The sequence below is a fragment of the Elephantulus edwardii genome, unplaced genomic scaffold, assembly GCF_000299155.1.
Source record: "Elephantulus edwardii isolate Elephantulus edwardi_28Jun2011 unplaced genomic scaffold, EleEdw1.0 scaffold00008, whole genome shotgun sequence".
NCBI lineage: Eukaryota > Metazoa > Chordata > Mammalia > Macroscelidea > Macroscelididae > Elephantulus > Elephantulus edwardii.
In genome coordinates, this window is record NW_006399758.1 from 14860322 (window position 1) to 14881223 (window position 20902).

A 20902-nucleotide genomic window follows, 5' to 3' on the forward strand; every position below is an offset into this window, starting at 1 on the left:
TCCAACCTTTCAAAGCAGAGTAGAACTATCACCTCCTTGTTATTTTTCACTCTAAACACTACCCAAGAAATTTCCATTTCTTCATTCTTCCTGTCCACTCTACCATGGGACTTGTTTACAAATTCATTTTTTAACTAGGTTCTGTAAAGAGTCACTGGTGGCACAATGGTTAAGTGCTGGAAAATTAACCAAAAGGTTGGCAGTTCCAATCTACTCATGAGTATGAGAATCAACTTGATGGCAAGTAATAACACCAATAGGATTGTCTGTTCACAAAACTACATTTAGTAACAAAATATTCCTTTAGTATAACATTCCAACTCAACCCTGTATCCTGCACTCCAAGCATCTCATCAGGTACTTCAAAGTATGAACCTATTTTGTGTAAGTTATATATGGAATGGGTTCAATTCTTTCACATGAATGTGGGCAGCTTAATATTTACCATTACATAAATAAGGTAAATTTATAAGGTAGTCCTGGTGGCGTAGTCTAACCCAAAGGTAGCATCTCTCTGGTGGTTCAAACAAGCCGGCAGCTCCATGGGAGAAAGAAGATCAGTCTTCAACCTCTGAACATCTACTAGATGGTCAGCTATGAGTTGGTTCCAACTTGAAATAAATGCATATGTTTATCTTTATCATAAGCAAGACTATTCTAGAATTCTATGGTGTACTATCCAACTGTATTTTTAATGCACTGTGTAAGAAATCAGAACCCTAAAACAATTACTGTTCTCTTTAAAAACAGGGACGTGTTCCATTCCTAGCATCATGCAGTGCCCAGTGGGCAGTCCTGTGACACTTTGATCTAGTCTCTGTATGGTGAAGTGGGTGTTTCTGTGGATAAAGTGGCTTGCCTCATCTTATGTACCTGTGAGCTTGAGAACAGGCTGTGTTCTTGCTCTCTGATCCCTGCAGTACTTTGTATGAGATATTCAATGAATAGCTAATAAAAGGCTAAAGATCCTCCACAATCTTCATTTACATACACAGTAGGGGAAAAAACCCTCTCTCTCTGTCACTTCTCCAATTAGGAGGCAATATAAGACAATTTACTCCCACAGTTAAGGAATAAATCTCTAGAGAAGTGTGCTTTCTTGGTAACCTTTATCAATATCAACGCTAACTGTGCTGAGGGAGGTAATTAGATTAACAAGTATATTGAAATAGATACATTAGGGAAATCACTAAATGGGTGAATGAAAAGGAAAGTGATTCCATGAAAACCTGCAGGTGTTAGAATGCCTGAAGAGAGAACACTGAGGAGCAGTCAGCAATGGAAGATAAAATAAACTGCAGATGCTGAAAACCATGGCCATACCAGGAATGAGTATCTTATATTTGGGAAGTCATTTACAGTTGGCAATGTGCTACTTTACATGAATTACGTGAAACGAAAACAAACCTATTAATTACACAGGTCTTTAAGATGAAGAGGTGTGTGTTCTTGGGAGGCAAGTTACACGAGTATCACGAATAGCTTTTTCTCTGTCTGTGAACCAAAATGGTGAAGCTTACAAAATTGCGGTTGTAAGGCAATTTGTAAAATAAGTGCTTTCTGAGCTTGGAGTGGTTGTGCTAAATCTCTTCTCTGGCCCTTATTCTTGTTGAATAAAAAGCATCTAAATTTGTAATTTTATTTTGTGAATGACTCATATCGCACTTTCTCTATAAACGATTTGCAATAACTTCACAAATGCACTTTGGGATGTTAGGAGGGGCCAGGCCTTGGAGAAGGATGTCATTCCTGGAAAGGTGGAAGGTCAGCAAAGGAGGGGAAAACCCTCCAGGACATGGACTGACATGGTGACTGCAGCAATGAGTTTGAGTTCTGAACAAACATTGACATTATAAAATATTTTTAAAATGCTGAGTACATGAAAATAAAAAATAATGGGTAGTAATAATAAAATAGGCTTAGAGAGAAGGCAATGCAACCCATTCTAGGTGCATAAGACAAGACAAGCCACTTCCTCCATGGAAATGTCCATGTTTCTACTACAGAGAGAAGGGCAAAGTGTCTCCTAAGACTGCCCACTGAGTAGACACTGCTTGATGCTGAAAACAAGGCTTCATTTTAAACCAAGCAATGAGCTCCCCAAGGCCCTTATTTCCCAGGCTGATTACCTAATATCAAGGTTCAGTGTATCAGAGCACAGAAACCTGACAGAGATGGAGGGGGGCATAAGGCTCCAGGATATTCTTTCCCACTGTTAGGGTGAACTTTTAAATATCTAGAAGAATTGGAGCCACTCTGTATTATTTGTAAATACACAGAAACAAGTTCTTCATTTGAGTTTGAAGTTATAAGGAGGCACGAGGTTACACCAAGCAGTTACTTGTAGTGGAGTTATTCTTGGTTGCTGGGCTGAAGGGAGACCTGTATGTGTCACTAAGTCAGCTGTGCTGAGAATAGAAAGGACATTCTCTTACGAAAATTAAGAGGCCCAACTAGGACAGATTCCTGCAGGGAAGGCAACTCTAATTAGTCTTCAAAAAGCTCCTTGAAATTAATGGGGACTAACAGTCTATCAAACCTTTAATATTACATCCAGAAGAGTATGGCTGTGACAATTTTAAACTTGGGAATTCCTAAAAAGGAAATTTTTATATGAGATCTTTTGGATAAAGGAATTCAGTGTGGCTCAGAATACAATATATGTCAATCACAAGAAATAGTATCTTATTAAAGGACCAAAAATAAAACAAAGGCATCTTGATAATTTTATCAGCCTACAGAACTTTCCCCTATAAATTTGTGTAAAATAAACTAGAGATGAATGCATATTAATCAAATTTATTTTAGAGAACGGATTAATCTTTTTTACAAGCATTCATTAGTTCCCTATTTCTGTATAATCACTAATTGAAATATCTCAGCTAAATTAATTTTTCATGCAAGATCTGCTAATGAAGTCAGGAGCTTTATCACCCATGGAGTGTAGTCATTATCCATGTCCCATTCCTGTAGAGACAACTTCACTGGAATGTATACCATCCTTCAAGCTCTGGTTGAAACGCCTCACAGTTATTTATTACTGTTGAGTTGGAACCGACTCATAGCATAACCCTTAGCAGGTTTTCTGAGGCTGTAAACTACACAGAAGGAGACTTCCCACCTTTCTCCTGTGGGGCCACTAGGGCACCACTGGGTTAGCCATGCAACTACTTATAGACTAGGCCACCAGAGTGAAGGATCTTGGTGAGGCACACTGTGGGGCTTTGAAATATCTGGAAAACAAAATACTATAACAGGAGAAGAAAATAGCAGCCCCCAGAGCCAGGACTAAGCCTTTCTTGTGCCCAGCACCAAACACGGCGCCTGGCACACAGTAAGCTCTAGCAACTGTCTGCTGAATGGCTGAATGGAAGAAATAACTCTGAGGGGCTAGGCTGTGTCATCACTTTACTGGAAAATGTGTGCACTCTCGTGCTCATTCCAAAGACACGACTCAGTACCACTAAGCTCACTGCTGTCCAGTTGGAGCTGACTCTTATCTTACTGCTGAGTGGGTTTCCAGAGACTATAAAAGGCACTGGAGAAGACTGCTTCTGGGTTGACAACAAAACTTACCCACTAGGTCACGAGAGCACTCTCCTTTTGATACGTTCTTGTTAAGTGCCATTGAGTCAAGCACGATTCTTGGCAAACCTATGAACAGACCTGAACCTTGCTCTATCCTGTGCCATCCTCACTATCTCTGACCCACTTGAGCTCACTGCTGTAGTCACTGTATCAATCCTCTCACTGAGGATCTTCCTCTCTTTCACTGACCCTCCATCTTTCCAAGCATAGTGTCTCTCTCCAAGGAATAGCCTCTTCTAGCAACAGGCCCAAAGTATGAGAGATGAATCTTTGTCATCTTTGCCTCTGAGGAGCATTCTGACTGCAGTTTCTCCAAGACACAGCCATAAGTATTATTCTAATTTTACCAAAAACTGATATACCACAGAGATATGTACCTGCCAGGAAGAACCGTGATTCAACCTAGATTATTCCAGGGTCAAATCTCTAGTCATCTCCAGTTTCTTCAAATCATATTCATTGGAACTGTGGTGTCTAGGAGGAATTAGAGATTCCCTGGGGGAACAGTAGCAACCAAATGGGATTTTTCAAGCACTTTCCATTAGGACGGTTTCTCAATGATCTTCTCTGTCTTTGAGTGGTACAGACAATAAAGTGCTCAGGTTCTAACTGCAAAGTTGGCTATTAAAATCCACTCACTAGTGCCTAGGATGAAAGGCCTGGCAATCTATTTCCAAACGTTCACAGCCACTGAAAACCCAAAGGAGCCCAGTTCTACTCTGGCATACATGGGGCAGCCATGAATCAAAACTGACTCAACAATAATTACTATTGGGTGTTTAGCTTCATTTTTTGGTACCTTTTCTACCAACGATCATCTGTCAAATCTGTAAGTTTTCCACACTAGAGTGATGTACATGTTGCTAAAATGTATGTAGGAGCTCTAGTGATGCAGTTCATAGAAAATAGTGCTGTTACTCTAAGGACATGCCTCTCTGTTGGCTCAACTCCCATCAGCAGCTCAACAAAAGAAAGTCAGGCAATCTTCCCATGCTGTTTTTAGCCTTGGAAACCTGCGGGAGGTCAGCTATGGGTCAGACCTGACGCCATATCAATGAGAGTGAGTGAGTATGCTGTAAGAAGCGATCACATCAGAATTACAAATACCAGCAGGTCCACTCAAGCTGAGCAAGGTTTATGCAGAATTTCCAGACTAAGACCGCTGAGAAGGAAAGCCTCAGGAAGTCACCTTCAACAATGGTCCAATGAAACTCTTACAGAAGAGAAGTCATATTGTTTGGAAGGCACTCACAACCCATGCTGGCCATTAAAAAGGACTTGAACAACCAGCCATTGTGATGGCACAGGATCGAGCAGTGTTTCTTAGTACTGCATGTGGTTTTGCCCTGGGCCTGCGCAGATTCCAAAGAAACTAACAGCAATCATTTTACCCAAGGACCAGAAAAGACTTAGAGGAATGTTGGTAAATTGTTTCACTGACTGATCTTACTTTTGAACTCATCAAAGGACACCCTTCTCCATCATGACGGGAGGAAGTGTGCTCAGAGCAGGGAGGGTGACACCAGCCCCTGGGTTGTCTGTCTCAAGACTGTTACTCAGGAAGCTATCAAAAGAGACTGCTGGGGATACACTCTGCTGCCACTTGGAAAATATAATCTTACTGAGTATTCTTAACAAAGTGAGAGCCTAAGGCTAAAGAATCTATACGGTCACTTCTCACTGTAAATTTCGTGCCTAGTTACTGTCCATTTGCTTCTTATTACTCATTTGGCTCTATAGATAAAAGACAATTGTAAATTTACAAAATAGCTGTGTGTCAGATATATTTTATCCTAAAAGTCAGAATGCATCTTCTCACAGAAGCAATGGTAGAAATAATATTCAAACTAAATTACAACTATCAAGTCAATCAGTAACACTCCCAAAAGATCACAAATTCACTATGTTAAATGTGCATAATTATACATTAAAGCATGGAAAATTCAGTAATAGTTAAAATGACAAAACTTATCTTAAATACTGATACTGAAGCAGATGAAAGCTTACTTTTATGAGGCTCTCTTTTCTGAAGTTTCTGAAGCGGCTAGAAAAATATTTTCAAAAGCATTATAAGATCATTGTACTGGATTAAGCAAGATATTGACTTTAATCTTAAAATATAAACTTCTCTTCTGATACCTCTTTGAGAGATATTTTGAGGCTGATACCTCAGAGATAATACGGGTTTAGTTCCACACTACTGCAAAAGAGTGAATGTTGAAATAAAAGTCACAAGAATTGTTTGGCTTCCCAGTGCATATAAAATTTGTTTATACTATACTGGAATCTATTAAGTGTGCAATAATAGCACTATGAAAAAGTATGAAATATCATGAGAATTAGAAACTATGACACAGAGATATTAAATGAGCATGAGCTGTGGGGGAAATGGATTCAAGAGAACTTGCTGGATAAAGGATTGCCACAAAGCTTCAATTTGCAAAAAGTGCAACCCTTGTGAAGCTCAACATGGAAAAGGCAATAGAAAAAAGCATGCCTGTTGTACATGTATAACCCGGAGCATATCTCTAGGACTCATCCAATGCAACAAATGCTCAGAGAAAAGCAGCAAACCAGCAGGCAAGGTAAAGAATGAGCTCTTTTGGTGACGAGGGAAATGAGATGGCAGAGCTGTCATCTCAAACCGTTCCCCACCCAGGTCCATGACAGGACATTAGGAAATAATGTAAGGACTGGTGGCAACAGAAGAGAGTCACCGAATTAGAAGGTAAGGACAACATGTGCAACTGACTGTTGAGATCATAAAAAATGTCAATAAACTGGTTTTACAATTCAGGGACTGCTTAACAGTACAAGATAACCTTTCAAAAACTATATAGCACTGACTCCTGACTTCATGACTTATTTTATTATCAATCCAAGTAAAACTCTTTCGAACATTTTATTTCTACTTTGCTAACTCTCCTATGTGATTAACTGCCTCTGAAATGCATTCAACACAGTAACAAATACCTTCTAATGCATGCCCATCACTTGGCTGAATTATTGTTAAAGAAAATTAGTAACCACGTGGCTACCATCTTTTGCAGCTCTGGGTTTACATTTTCATTTTTCTGCTTGTCTGAAACTTCAATTCTGCATCTGCTCTTGCCCCATCTGTCTTTATACTGCTTAGAATTACCTATCACCGTCACTGGCCTTCCTGGAAAACAATTCACTGCATGGAAAACAATTTGCCAAGGCATCTCTACTGTCACATTTTGAAAAACCTTATTTTCTGAAAAGACCTTTTTGTGCACTTTGTCTTTCTTTGGTCTTCTGGTGTCTTCACCCTTACCCCGTTCAGTTTACAGTTAATGAGCACTAAATGTATGCTGGTTCAGAGGTGGTGCATGATTTACTGGTTAAGAGCTCAAGCATCACAGTCAGGCTTCTGGCGTCTGAATCTCACTGTGGTCAATGACCTCCATCAAGTCACTTTTCCCTTCTTAGCTTTCTCACCTATAAATAGGGATAATAACAATAACATCAGTCGGCCTGAGCTGCTTGGGAAATGTTCAAAGTAATGTATAAATAAAGCCCTGGTAGGACAATGGTTAAGTGCTTGTTTGCCAACCAAAAAGTTGGTGGTTTGACGCTGCCAGCCACTCCTCGGGAGACAATATCTGGTGATTTGCTTCATAAAGGTTAGAGCCTTGGAAAACCTGTTGGACAGTTCCTCTCAGTCCTACAGCATCGTTATAAGTTGCAACTAATCTGACAGCATACACCAACAACAATGCATAAACAGTACTTTGAACAATACACAGCACATAGCAAAAGATAAAAAACCACTAGTTACATATGTATGATTAATTCATACCAAAAATACGGATTTCCCCTTGCCTATTATTAAGATGCAGAACATTACCTGTCATATTCTATTATCTGTAAGAAACAAAATAAAATGTATACATGCTTAAATTAAAAAAGGTGGTGAAACAAAGAATAGGAGTAAAAACTATGTATATGCTTATGTAACACTCGTGTGCACCCTTGGAGGGATACAGAACTCTGCTGACAGAAGCCAAGGGGCTGGGGACCGAAGATGCAGTAAGGTTTACTCTTCTCTATAAACCTTTCTTTATACTTTGTGCCACCCTCAAACATTATTCAGTAAACTTAAAACAAAACAAAACAAAACAAAAAACAAAAAAAAACAAACAACCTGGACATCAAGCTAGGAATGGGGTTAATAGCAATATACCAATCATACCTTTATCAAGAATTTACTTAGTTCAAAACTCATTTGCTAAGCATCCAATCTGAATTAAGGTGGAAGGATACTGTTCACAGATAACTTTACATGTCCTGTCTCCAACCGTTTTCAATTAAATAGCTGAATCAGTAACTGCCTATGTCCTCCAATTTAAACCAGGAAACTTATTACATTGATTTGTGTCATTCCCAAGAGTACCTTAATCCTTTACAGCTTTTCAAATAATGTATCAATCAGTTACACAAGAAGATAAAATAATAAATGCTTGGGAGAGTGAGTAAACTAATTTAATTAACTCAATAAATCTGTGCTTACTCAGTTTATTTATGTATAAATCATATGTTACATATAAATACAAGAAAGAACAGCATATTGGAATCCAGTGCCAAACACACTAGGCAGGATCTCCAGCTAATTGAAAAAGTTAGGCAAACTAAAAAATAATATACAAAATCAGATAAATGCTAAAAGATCCATCTCCCCTCCTCTTTTTAAAATTGCAGCTCAAAATTCACATGCCACAAAACTTTTATCACACTCCCCACAACTCAGGACAAAGATTGAACTTTATTTCCATGAATTTTGTAATCTCATTGAGACCAGTCCTGCAAAACCCTCCAGGAAAAAACAAAGAGAGAAAACAAATGCCGTCAGGCCAAACAAACCCAACAACCCAAAACAAACATCTGTTTTGTTTTCTCACATCTTAATCGCCTAGCTATTTTAGATACAAATATTTGTTTTGCTGACAAATGTTTGCAAAATGTTAACTTAAAATATTTCACTGAAAAAGTTTATTTTTGAGCTGAACAAATTGCAAACTTCTCCAGAGTCCACAGGCCATCTGTGAAAATGAGCAAATGTGGCCTAAACATTTTCAAAACTGTTCAGGCGGCCAACGGCAGTACTCAAGATGCATGCTACCCCCTAACCTGGGGTTCAAGCCACAGAGAGCAGCCACAGAGCTGCTCGGTAGTGGAGTCCTGGCCCAAAGTTCCTGCATTTATAAGGAAGAAGGGTGGGCAGCTCATGTTCTGCCTGTCACTGAATTCCTCTGAGGGGTCCAGGTCTCCTACAACTTTGCACAAGAATGTCTCCCTGTGTTTCAGGCGCTTTGCTCTACTTTTCTTGTGCTTTGGCAGGGATCAAAGAAAGAAAGGGAACAAATGGTTTCCCATGCATATTGAATTCCCTCTTATACTGATTTTTCTTCTGTCACTTGAAATTCAATATTGGCAAGATTCCCGTACATCACCTTACCCAGTAAATCGTCTGCCTGCGGTCAGTGCATGTGAAGGTAGATTTCAACATCAGGTGTTTTGTAATAAATTCAAATGAACAAATGCTTTGAAAATGTGGCTTTTCTACAGCATTCGCAGGAAAGCTCACTGCTCGTAATCAGTTTCCTTCACATTAACTAGGAATGCTTTATCAACCAGCTCTCTCGTCTCCCCTTTTCCCTTTCTAATGGCTTTCTAAGTAGTATATTAAAAATATATTACAAGTTAAAATAAAAGAAAGTGGAGTGGGGGAAGGGGAATGGAAGGGGGGGAGGAAATTGTGCAATACTGAATGAATGAAAGTCCAGCTTTCCTTTCATTAAAATCACAGTAAATGAGAGAGAAAAAACTGACAACCAAAAAATATATATTACAAGTGACTATTCTTTTCTGGATTATTATTACTGATTAATTTAATAACATTAAGTTTTACTGAACAGTTAAGAACTAAGTGCCTTATTTCCCTTATCTCTAAAAGGGGGCAAACAACACTGACTTCATGGCTATATTGAAAGACCATACATGACAATACATGTAAAGCACTTGGCATAGCAGCTATATTCTAAAGTGTACCTAATGTTATCATCATGAGATATCCCAAGAGATTATGGACAACAAATACATTTTTGAGCCAAATAATTTAAATCTGACTCAGTAGTTGTAAGAGCTTATGTATCAATTATACATATAAAGGTGGCCATATAATAAAGGAAAAAAGTACATTTAAAAAAACACAACTCTCTAAGTGCTCTTTCAACAAATGCCTTTGTAAAGAAATTTTTTTGTGTGTAAATTAAGCTCATGTAGTTATTTTTAGTACTTTAAAAATGCATTAGCTTATGGTTTTGCCCTAAATTTTTTCATAGTGATTAAGTTCATATGGAAATTATTTTATTTTTATACTTGTTTATTTTGATAACTATATGCCTTAGGCTTTAAGGATTCAGTGTAAGGTAATAGACACAGCCTTTACACTCAGTGGCTGCAGTGTTAGCCTAAAGCTGACTTTTCTTCGCTATTTCTTAGCCCCACTAGTCCCTAGCTACCTTAATTGCTGATACATGGTCTTAAAAATCATCAACAGCTGTGGGACTAGGTTAAGAGAAAGAGTGCTTCCCACAAAAAAGGGCAAGACTTGAGGAAGGATGGAATAAAACTCCATTGAGAGCAGGACCCTGGTGATGGTGGTGACAAAAGTGTGGCAATGTGTAACGAGATGATCCCTGAGATAAAGGCCACAGTTAAAGGTTTTTGCTGTTCCTGCCAGATGAAGGAGAAGCTGAGTGCTGAACTGAAAGCCTGAATTAATTGAGGAATTGTGCCTTGTGACTAATGGATTAAAACCTGGATTTGCATTGGGTGATATTATTTGCTTCCCCTACTCTTCAACTTATTTTCCTAATACATTCCATTCGCAGTACCACAAGTGTAAAGTGAGTAAAACTGTGTAAGTAAAGTCTGTGAGCCAATGAATAAACAAACTTTTTGCTTCTGGTGTGGCTCTAGAGACACTATGGGGCTGGGCTACTGCTGAGCTAAGCAAGTCTTTATTTGCTTCCTGCTCTAGGGTGGTGAGTAGCTGTACTTGTCTCATTCCATCTGGCCCTTTCAGAAAGATGCTCACAGTCTTGTGCACCCATGTCCCATTTTGGTTAAGGGACCATAGTATTTTAACTTAAATATTTGCACAAATGGAAAAGAACCTAAGAGTTCCTTTTAACTTTTAAATGCAGAAAATAATTGTTAATTCTGTCAGGAAGAATTATATTTTAGAAATTAAAAATTAGTCAAAGCATCCCTTAAAATTTAAAATCACCATGTGTTTAATTTTGACATTAACACACCATCTTAAATTCATACAAGAGGAAAATTTGTGTCTATCAGATAACACTATTATAGATACTGAAATTGAAATTCCTTTCCAGAAACTGAATATATTTTAACAACAGAATCTTCTCACTAGGAGGATAAAATGATATGTACTGTGCATCATCAAATTGCTGAGATATTATTTAATGAAGTAGCTATAAACACATACCTCTTTTAAAAAAAGCAGGGACTCAATGTTAGCAAGATTCTATTTTCTTGGAAAAACTGGACCTATAATTTTATAAAGTAAAATTATATTAATAGAATCTTTTTTAAAAACTAAATGGAAATAAAGCACTGGAAACTGTGATGGAAGGTGGGTAATGGGTGTTGGTATCGTCAATCAACGAGCAGTCATAAAATTTCTGATTAAGTATGTAAATTTAGATCTTGCTGACTAGTCATGAATTATGCTGTATTCTCAACGCACTTTTATTCTCTCCAGATGTTAATCTTATTTTAAGAGGATTGTCAGTATTTAGTTTTTAAAAAATCCCAAAAAGCTTCATTAAAAAAAAAAATCAGTCCAAAAGGCACTGTTTGTACCTTTGAAAATGGACTAAAATTTAGGATTGAATTTTAATATTCAAGTTATGTTATTGTTAAGATAGTGCATGTGTCTATGGCATATTTAATTATGTTGTGTACTGTCAAGTCAAAAGACTCACAGCGGGCCTTCCAGCATGTTTTCAAAGGCAGTAAATTGCATGGGAGGAGACTTCGATTTTTCTCCAATGGAACACTGGTGAATTCAAATCATGTACCTTTATTTAAATCATGTACTTTTATTTAATTACAGGCATACTTCAAATACATTTTAAACTTATGATTCACAAGGGAGTTCATGCTTAAGAGTAACACATCTCACTGATTCAAGAAGCAAACCAAATGAAAAATGAAAAAAACAAATGTACATGTTTTCCTTAAAATAAAAATTCCTATTTTATATGTTCTTATAAGGTCATCTTTATTTGGACTTTATGATAGAAAACAATTTTATGAGCAATCTAATAATGGATATCAAGAAGTGTGAGAAGAGAACCTCTTTGTTGTCTGTTCTACATAATACAGAATTGAAAGCCAGAATGTGGTCATATGTAAGACTAAGGAATAACTGGGCTTTACTTTACAGTGTTAGAAAACAATGGCTTTAAATTTAAACTTTCTAGTATTCAAATATTGACTTTAAAACAAATAAACATTAAAAAGAAAAGAAATATCTGAATTTATTTCAACTAAAAGGAAAATTTATTTAATTCAAGTTCCTAGGTAGCACAAACAATTTGTACTCATCTTCTGGCCTAGTAAGCCAAGAATTGTGCTGCTAACCCAAAGGTGCATGGTTCAAATCCACCAATTGTTCTGTGGAAAAAAGCTGTGCAATCTCCTCCCATGCAATTAACTACCTCTGAAAACCTATTGGAGGCTGAGCAATGAATAGGTTCTAACATGATTAGACATGGTTCATGACAACAACAATTCAACTAAGTCCGACAGTTCTAATTTATTCAGCAGTGGTAAGGAGAAAAGTCTGGCAATCATTTCTGTTAAGCTAACATCCAAGAAAACCATGTAGCGCAGTTTTACTCAGGAATATATTGTTGCTTAGAGTGGAGACTGACTTCATAACAATAGGTTTGTTTTGTTCTTAAAATTAATGTACTTATTCTTTTTTAAAATTTCTTTGTGTTAAAAGTTTCAAAACAAACCCCGTTAAGCTCTACTTAAGAACTCACTCCAATTCTCCCATTGAATTAATTCTACCTTCAAAATAAGCCTATAGTTTTACATGCCTATTAAGAAAGTCCAAATAATATCTTAAGTATTAGTCTGAATCCGTGGTTTTATCACAGATCCTAGACCAGATCATCCTTGCATTTTAAAGGTAATCAATTTCTTTTTCACTGGAGAAACTCACTGAAATTCCCAGCTTTAACCATGCAGTACCTGAAAAGATGACTCAAGAATACTCATTTCAGGGGAGAAAATAGAAAGATACTAAAAACCATTCTTTTCTTTCCAGTCCAAATCATTCCAATGGTGTAGTCACAGTACTGAAATTGAAATAAGTACCTAAACTGTTAAGCATTTATTCAAATAAAAGCTAAAACAGATCACCCAGTCATAAAATTAATTATACATAGTTTGATTTAGTTTTGTATTGTTTCCTATTGGGGTAAGCCTCTTATGCTAATTCATTTAAATTCTATTTTAGTACTCCTTGTACAAATAAAGGTCATTTACAATAATCTTATGTTTCAGAGATACATTCTTCTGACATGAAAGAAGGACCTTGTTAAAAAGTTCTAACCTGATGAATTTAAGAAACATAATAGTCATAACTGTTGATACATTTTGTTTTAGCCTCTATTCTACACACACAAAAACAATCATGAATTAAGTAAAATTATTCTGCAAACTCCTTCTGTCATTCTAGTATTCCACTCACCCCAAACAGCTTTGTAGCTATTCCCAATTTACAAAGCTCTTCACTTTTAAACTCTTTATTATTTTCAAAAAGTCTGTATAACCAAGATGGATCATGTGAAAACACCGACTCTCCCTAAAGTTGGGGACAAGTAATTATCTTTCCTTATGGATGTATATGAAGTTTAAGGTAATAAAATGGAAACATTTCTAATATACTCTGCTAATAATGTAATAAATTCTACACTGAAGAAGTTTATAATCTACATCAGAATTCAAACTAGTATTTGCTACGTAAATTTTTTTCTGCATACATTTAAAAAAAACCATCCAGTAGTATTATAACAATGTCATATATTTAAAAGTTGTCCAATACAAAACCATTTTTATTCGACTTGTAGCAAAAGAGTGCACATTTCCTTCAAAATCTCACTGCCCCAAACAACGATGAGATATCATCTCACCCCAGTAAGAATAGCAAAATTTAAAAGAACAGCAAACATCAAATGCTGGTGAGGTTGTGAACAGACTGTAACCCTTTTTCACTGTTGGTGGCAGTATAAAATGGTGAAACCACTGTGGAAGGCTGTCTGGTGCTTTCTCAAAAAGTTGCAAATAGAAATACCATTTGACCCAGCAATTCCACTACTGGGAATTTACCCTAAAGAAACCATAACCACCACCCAAGCAGATATATGCACACCCATTTTTACTGTGGCTTGTTCACAATTGCAAAGAGCTGGAACAACCCAAATGCCCATCAACAAATGAATGGATAGACAAGCTCTGGTATAGTCAAAGAATGGAATATTATGCAGCATTGAAAAACAAGGAACTCATGAAATATTATGCAAAACGGATTACCCTGGAGGAGATTATACTGAGTGAAATAACTCAGTCACAAAAGGACAAATATTGCATAGGGCCACTGTTGTAAAATGAGACGGACATCAGGAAGAGGGAAGACAGAAAAGAAGGGGAGGAATGATGTATATTGCATTGAAATAAATGAGGGAGAGAACTGTTTTAAAAGGATATATGAATTGGTATTCTTGTCATTATAGAAGTCCAGAGTGAAGGCTGCACAGTGGAGTGGACTTGGGGGGAGGGACTGCATAACAATGAAAGAGGTTTTCTTTACTTTCAAGGAGAAGAGTGAATTGGGGGGGAGAGTGTGAGTAGGGAAAAAAAGTTCAACAATGAATGTCTGGAAACCCTAAGTCTCTGTAAACTTTCACTAAAATTAATTTTAAAAAATCTCACTGCCATTGAGAGAATTTAAACTTACAGTGACCCTCCACCAGGTTTCTAAGGCTGGATATTTTAATGGGAGCAGACTGCTTCGTTACTCTCTCATGTAGTAGCTCGAAGATTTGAACTACTTAACCTTTCAGTTAACAAACCAACACATAACACAATAAGCTTTGTAGCTTTTAGCTTTCTAGTTAATGATAATAATTGATCACGTAATCCATGAAGGAACAGGACTCATAAAACTCTTAGAAGAAAACATGGAGGTAATGACTGGGGCCTCATTTTAGCTATGGAGTCTTAGATTTGATATCTAAAGCACAGGTACCAAAAGACAAAATGGATGCATGGAACCTCTTTAAAATGAAAAACTTCTGTTTATCGGAAAAGTAAAGAGACAATCTACATATTGGAAGAAGACCCTGCACTGTAAATCTGAAGGCACACAGTTCAAATCCACCAGATGCTCTGTGGGAGAAGGAGGGGCAATCTCCTCTTGAGAAATTAACTGCCTCTGAAAATCTACTGGAGGGTCAGCTATGGGTCTATTCTGACTCAATGGTACTCACCAAGAATAACATATTAGCTAAAGGTTTCATATCCAGAATAAAGAACTCTTACATTTGAAAAATTCTAAACAATTCAAATCCAATGTTCACAGCAGTGTTTTTCACAATTTCAAGAACACAGAAACAACCTAAATGTCCAACCACAATTGAATGGATTGAGAAATTGTGGTACATTCCCATAATGGAATACTACGTAACACTAAGGAGCACTAATTTAGAAATATACTACCTAAATTGGGGGAGGACTAGAAAGCATTATGCTGAGTAAACGATTTCAGTCTCATAAGGACAAATACTTCATAAGACTATTACTGTAAAAAATAGAAGTATAACTAGCAAAATGTGCATGGGGTTCAAGGAGGGGTGGGGTGGGAGTGGCAGGAATTGAATGGGTGGGGAAAATCGTAGCATTGCACAATTTGATAAGTAGAGGGAGAAGGTAAAGGAAATGAGAAAGATTCGATGCAGAACTGAAAAGTGAGGAAATGGTGGGCATAGTTCAATGGTGATTAATTTTATAAAATACAACCTATGGGAACGATTGTATTGCACAATGTGAATGAAGGAAAGTATGAAATACAATGTATATGAATTTTATATGCAAATCAATAAAAAGAAATTTTTTTACATAAATGAGCACAAGCCTTGAAGGGTCGTTTCCCCAAAGAAGAGCTATACATGACCAACAAACATGAACATATATTCAACATCATTACTCATCTAATACTATTAGACAATTCAACCCAATTCATTGCCATTGAGTCAGAACAAACTCAGGTGAGCAGGTTTTCAAAGACTAGAATCCACACGGTAGGAGACTGCTCAATCCTGTAAAGTCTTTGTATATTCAAACTACCTGACTCTGAGTTGGCAGTACAACTCCCTATCTACAAGGCCACCAGAGCTATGTAATTTCTCTAATTAGTCATTGTTGTTGTTGTTAGGTGTCATCTAGTTGACTACGACACACCGTGAGCCTGTGAACAAAAGAAAGAAACACTGTCCCTATTCTGTGCCATCCTCATCATCTCCAACCCACTTGAGCTCATTCATCACTGGGAAGAATGTGTCACTGTGTCTATTCATCTCACTGAGGGCTTTCTCTCCTACCTTTCCAGCCATGATGTCCCTTTCCAAGGAATAGCCTCTCTTCTCAACATATCCAAACCAGGAGAGGCAAAGCTGGCCATTTTTGCCTCCAACAAGCACTTGGCTACACTTTTCCCAGGACATATCTGTGTGTTCTCTTGGTAGTCATAGGACAGTCAGTACTCTTTTCCAATACTACCACTTCATCAATTCTTCGTCTGTCACCCTTATTCTTCAGTCATTAGGGAAATGCCAATTTTTTAAAAATGCCACATTGGTTCCTATTAACTAGGATGGTTTTTATTTTAAATAAGTAGAAAACAACAGTTATTGATGAAGATGTGGTGGTACTAGAACCCTCATTCATTGCTAGCGGGACAGCAAAACGTCACAGTTACAGCGGAATACAGTGTAGTAACTCCTCAAAAATGTTAAATACAGAATTACCACATGATTTAGAAATTTCATTCTAGGTAACTAACTCAAAGAATTCAAGGCAAGAATGCAAGCAGACAACTGCACATCAATGTTCACTGCCATGCCATTCACAAAAGCCAAAACATAGAAATAGCCTGAATGTCTTTTAACAGATATTACAGACAAACAAAATGTGGTCCAAATACAACTATATATTACTTGTTATTAAAGAGAACTAGAGGTCTAACACATGTAACATGGAAGAACCTTGAAATAAATAGGTCATAAAATACTGTGTGACACAACTAATGCAAATTATCTGAATTAGACAAAAGCAGAGAGATCAACATACATTTTTTAGTGTTTACAAACTGGGGGTAGGAAAGAGGGGAGGAGTACTCAATGCTTAGGAGACATTCAGCTTCAATTAATGATGGTGGTATAATTTAGGAGCTGATATAGTGACCAACATGGGGAAGAAAAATGAATCTCTTTAAAATGTACATGCAAAGATTGCTGAAACGCCAAATGTCTTGCTATATATATATTTACTATGATTTAAAAAGAGAAAGTTTTATTTTTGTTTGGTTTCGTTTCTTTTTTTTAAAAAAAAAGTAGTGAAGATTAGAAATATAGAAATAGATAAATTCAGGAGACTAAGGATCTAAATTAAAAGTTTTAGAAAGAAATCATGAGGGGGAGGAGAAGTATCTAAGATACTGGGAATATTTCCAGAGATAGGGAGACTTTTGCTGGAGTCTTCCAGAGGCTGTGCAGAAGGTGTGACTATGAGCCACATTCAGACACTTGGCCATGAAATTCATAGTAGAGTATGAGTGGGAACTTTTTAAAACTATGTATGAACAATGCATTACTTTGATGAAAAAAGTAATTGTTTGAAAAAGAGAAACAGGAAATTCTAGGTGAGTTACTAATTTTCACATTCAGTGTTTGGTACCAGTCAGTTATGATTCATTAGGATGATAAATAATTATAGCTGAGTATATATAATTAATTATGCATCTAAAAAGCAGCATACATGTTGAAAATGGATATATTTATAAATCAACTAGCCAATGGCTGTACTCTTGAAGTTTACATAGTTACACTGAAAATTTTTAAACAACAGTGAAAATTAAATTGATGTCACACTAATGTGCTGCTAGACATATATCTTTAGGTCTTGTCCAAACTGCAACCACTGCACAAATATATGACGACAGAAGAATGCATTTAAACCACCAGGAATAGAGCCGGTAGGACTAATAAAATGCAAATGTTTACCTGCTGTGGGATCCGTGACGGCCTGGCTGGTGATGCCAGATGGTGGTTCTTGAAGCTGGTAAGTAGCATTTGTGGATGGCGTTGTGGGGCTGGTATTACTGCTTGTCATATAATGTGATGGGTACGGTGAGCTGTTATAATACTGTGCATATTGACCTTGGCCGAAACTGGGGTACGATGGATAATCCTACCAAAGCAAATCACAGAGATATGTCAGAAACTGCTACCTATTTCTTATGTTTTAAAGTAAAACTGCAAACATATCTGTTTCTGCGTCCTCTCCAAATTCATCCAGGAAGGCACAGAAGTAAAATATTTCCATGCCTGAAACACTCAGACTTAAAAAGTTTTTGGAAGACTTAGAAATATTTATCATATTTCTTCTGTTCCATCATATATTACTAGGTACAATTAAATCCAATTGAAAACCAAATATATAACTATAAAAGACTGTGCTAAGGATATTTTTAAGGGAAGAAGGATGGAAAGCCCATTATTAAACAGTTTAAGAACATGCTCACTTATGGTATAAAATAAACACACTTTTTTAAAATAAAGGAAAGTTATCTCTTGCATTTGAAAACATTTCAAAAGTTAATTTCGCTTTAAATTACCTGCTGTGAACTGTTAAAACCAGAGGAATTTGTCAGAGAATTATTTCCTGTATATAATCCCGATGACGTTGTAAAACTGCTACCTAAAAAAAATTAAACACAAACAGGTTACACAGAATAATGCAGCCACCGGAAAAATCAGTTTGATGGGGCAGAGCTGGATTTCACTGCAAATGCATCTGACTTATTCTCAATACTGGAGAGCACTGGCTAAAATTATGACTAAACATCTATTTTCTTAAAATGATTGTCAATTTTAATTTCAATGGATTACAAAAGACTGAATAAGAGCTTTAAATTTTTGACTACATGAGTGCCCCACTATACCTAAAAAATAGTCTATTTGTATAAAAACATTAAGACACTTAACTTTCTATTTCAAATTGTAAAATACACCAGAACTTTTCATATTTTTTATGAAGTATGTTGAATGTAAAGTGACGGCATCAGATTTGGTGATCTACAAAGTTCTTTCTAGCTCAGAAATGATAAAGCCATATCCAAGAACTTAAAATGTTTTAGACTTATGAAGTTATTATTATGAACAACTGGAAAAGTCATTTCTTCATGTCTCAGAAGAGTGAAATCCAACCCTTGAAAAATTTGATACAACAAAGATTAAAGAAGAACACGACCAATGTTTTATAAAATACACATGCTGCCTTGCTGTCTAGGTAGAGTGTCTAGTATGTGTTCAGGAACGAACAGAATCCAGTGTGGACCCCAACTTTACAATATTTACATTATTCCAACACTACTGAATAGGAGCTCTGATGAGCTAGCTGGTCAATGACTGAGAAATTCTGCATACATTTTAACCAAGTAATTTGACTGCAAAGACTGCGTTCTAAGGAAAAACCAAACAAAACACCAAGTAAACAAATAAAATTATAAATTTATACAAGGAGATAATTAGTAAAAACATTGTTTAGTGTTATTTCCAACAACAAAACACAGAAAGCATCTCTGAAATTTTTAATAAGTGTTATTCATGAGGTAAAATACTATGGAATTGTTGAAATAATAAAGCCATGGGAAAATATTTCAAACTACTTAGCAATGTAAAGAAGAAGATCATGGAAGGAGTTAAGAGGTAAAGGCAGAAATCTCACTGAGGGCAGAAGGGTGGAATTGCACAGCTGACTACTGGGATTGTTGTTGTTATGTGCCATCGAGTCACTTGCCACTCATAGCGACCCTATGTACAACATCCCTAAACCCTGCTCTGTCCTGTGCACCGTCTCCGACACTCACCCCGATTACCCCAGTCACTGCATCAATCCACCTCATCGAGGGTCTTCCTCTCCTGTGCTGTCCTTCCACCCTCCCAAGCATGATGTCCTTCTGGCAAAAGTTGGATAGTAGAAATACAACAACACAGACAAAGGGAGGCAGAGATAGACACTGCTGAGGCTGCTTAATTAGAAGCAAGTCTCACATGGGATTCAGGTGTCTTGTTTGGAGGTTCAGGGTCATAGTTTCAGGGGACATCCCAATTCATTGCCTTAATGAACAGGTTAGTGCTTCTGTTCTACTTTCTAGTTCCTAAGTTCCTAATTTCTAGTTCCTAGTTTCTAAGATCTAGTTCCTGCGATCTTAAAAGCTTGAAAACTATCATCCAAGAGAGAGAGGACTAGGAGGAGGAAATGGAACGTGTGAGTAAACACCTCCATGAACTACTACCTCCTTTCAATGAGATAAGAACTAGTACCTGGCCATCATTACTGGATATTTTGATCAAAGATTCTAAAGTAGAGAATCCTGGTTAAAGGGAAGGGAATGCAAAACAAAATTCCAAATCCTCATTGACTCCAGACAAATCATTTTTAAGCCCAAGATAATTTTAAATCTTAAATAAAAATATCCCCTTAAGTCTTAAAACCAAGAATTAGTTTCCATTAACTGGTAAGAAATTATTGTACTATTTCAAGATTCTCTACGTGGGATCAAACTTACAACATAACTCTAAAAATTAGATCTGACTCGTAGGGCATAAGGAATTCATGCTAATTGGGGAGGAACAACTCAGAAGAGAAGGCTAAGAATCAATGAAAATTTTATCAATATCACTGAATTGTACCCTTAGAAACTATTGAAATAGCAACTTTTACTGTCTGATATTCTCAATAATAACAAAGTGAATAAAATTTTTAAAAAACAAAAATTTCAAAAGCCTATTTTATAATCTTAAAATATATTTACAGTCTTCCCAGTATCCTGGAAAACCTACAACCAGGAGAAGATAACATAGATGAATGGGATCTTCTAAGACTCAAATCCCTATGCACATCCAAA

General features: G+C 36.7%; 1 protein-coding gene across 7 annotated transcripts in view; it reads right to left on the reverse strand.

Moving 5' to 3' along the window:
* EYA1 (eyes absent homolog 1 (Drosophila)) overlaps positions 1-20902 on the reverse strand; it is a 235543-nt gene that overhangs the window by 128354 nt on the left and 86287 nt on the right. For all 7 annotated transcript variants that reach the window (XM_006880459.1, XM_006880455.1, XM_006880453.1 and 4 more), the window contains 2 exons: positions 18608-18690; positions 17994-18180 (listed from right to left, as the gene is read on the reverse strand). In XM_006880459.1, coding sequence (XP_006880521.1) covers positions 17994-18180; positions 18608-18690 — 270 coding nt within the window. The remainder of the gene's footprint in view (positions 1-17993; positions 18181-18607; positions 18691-20902) is intronic.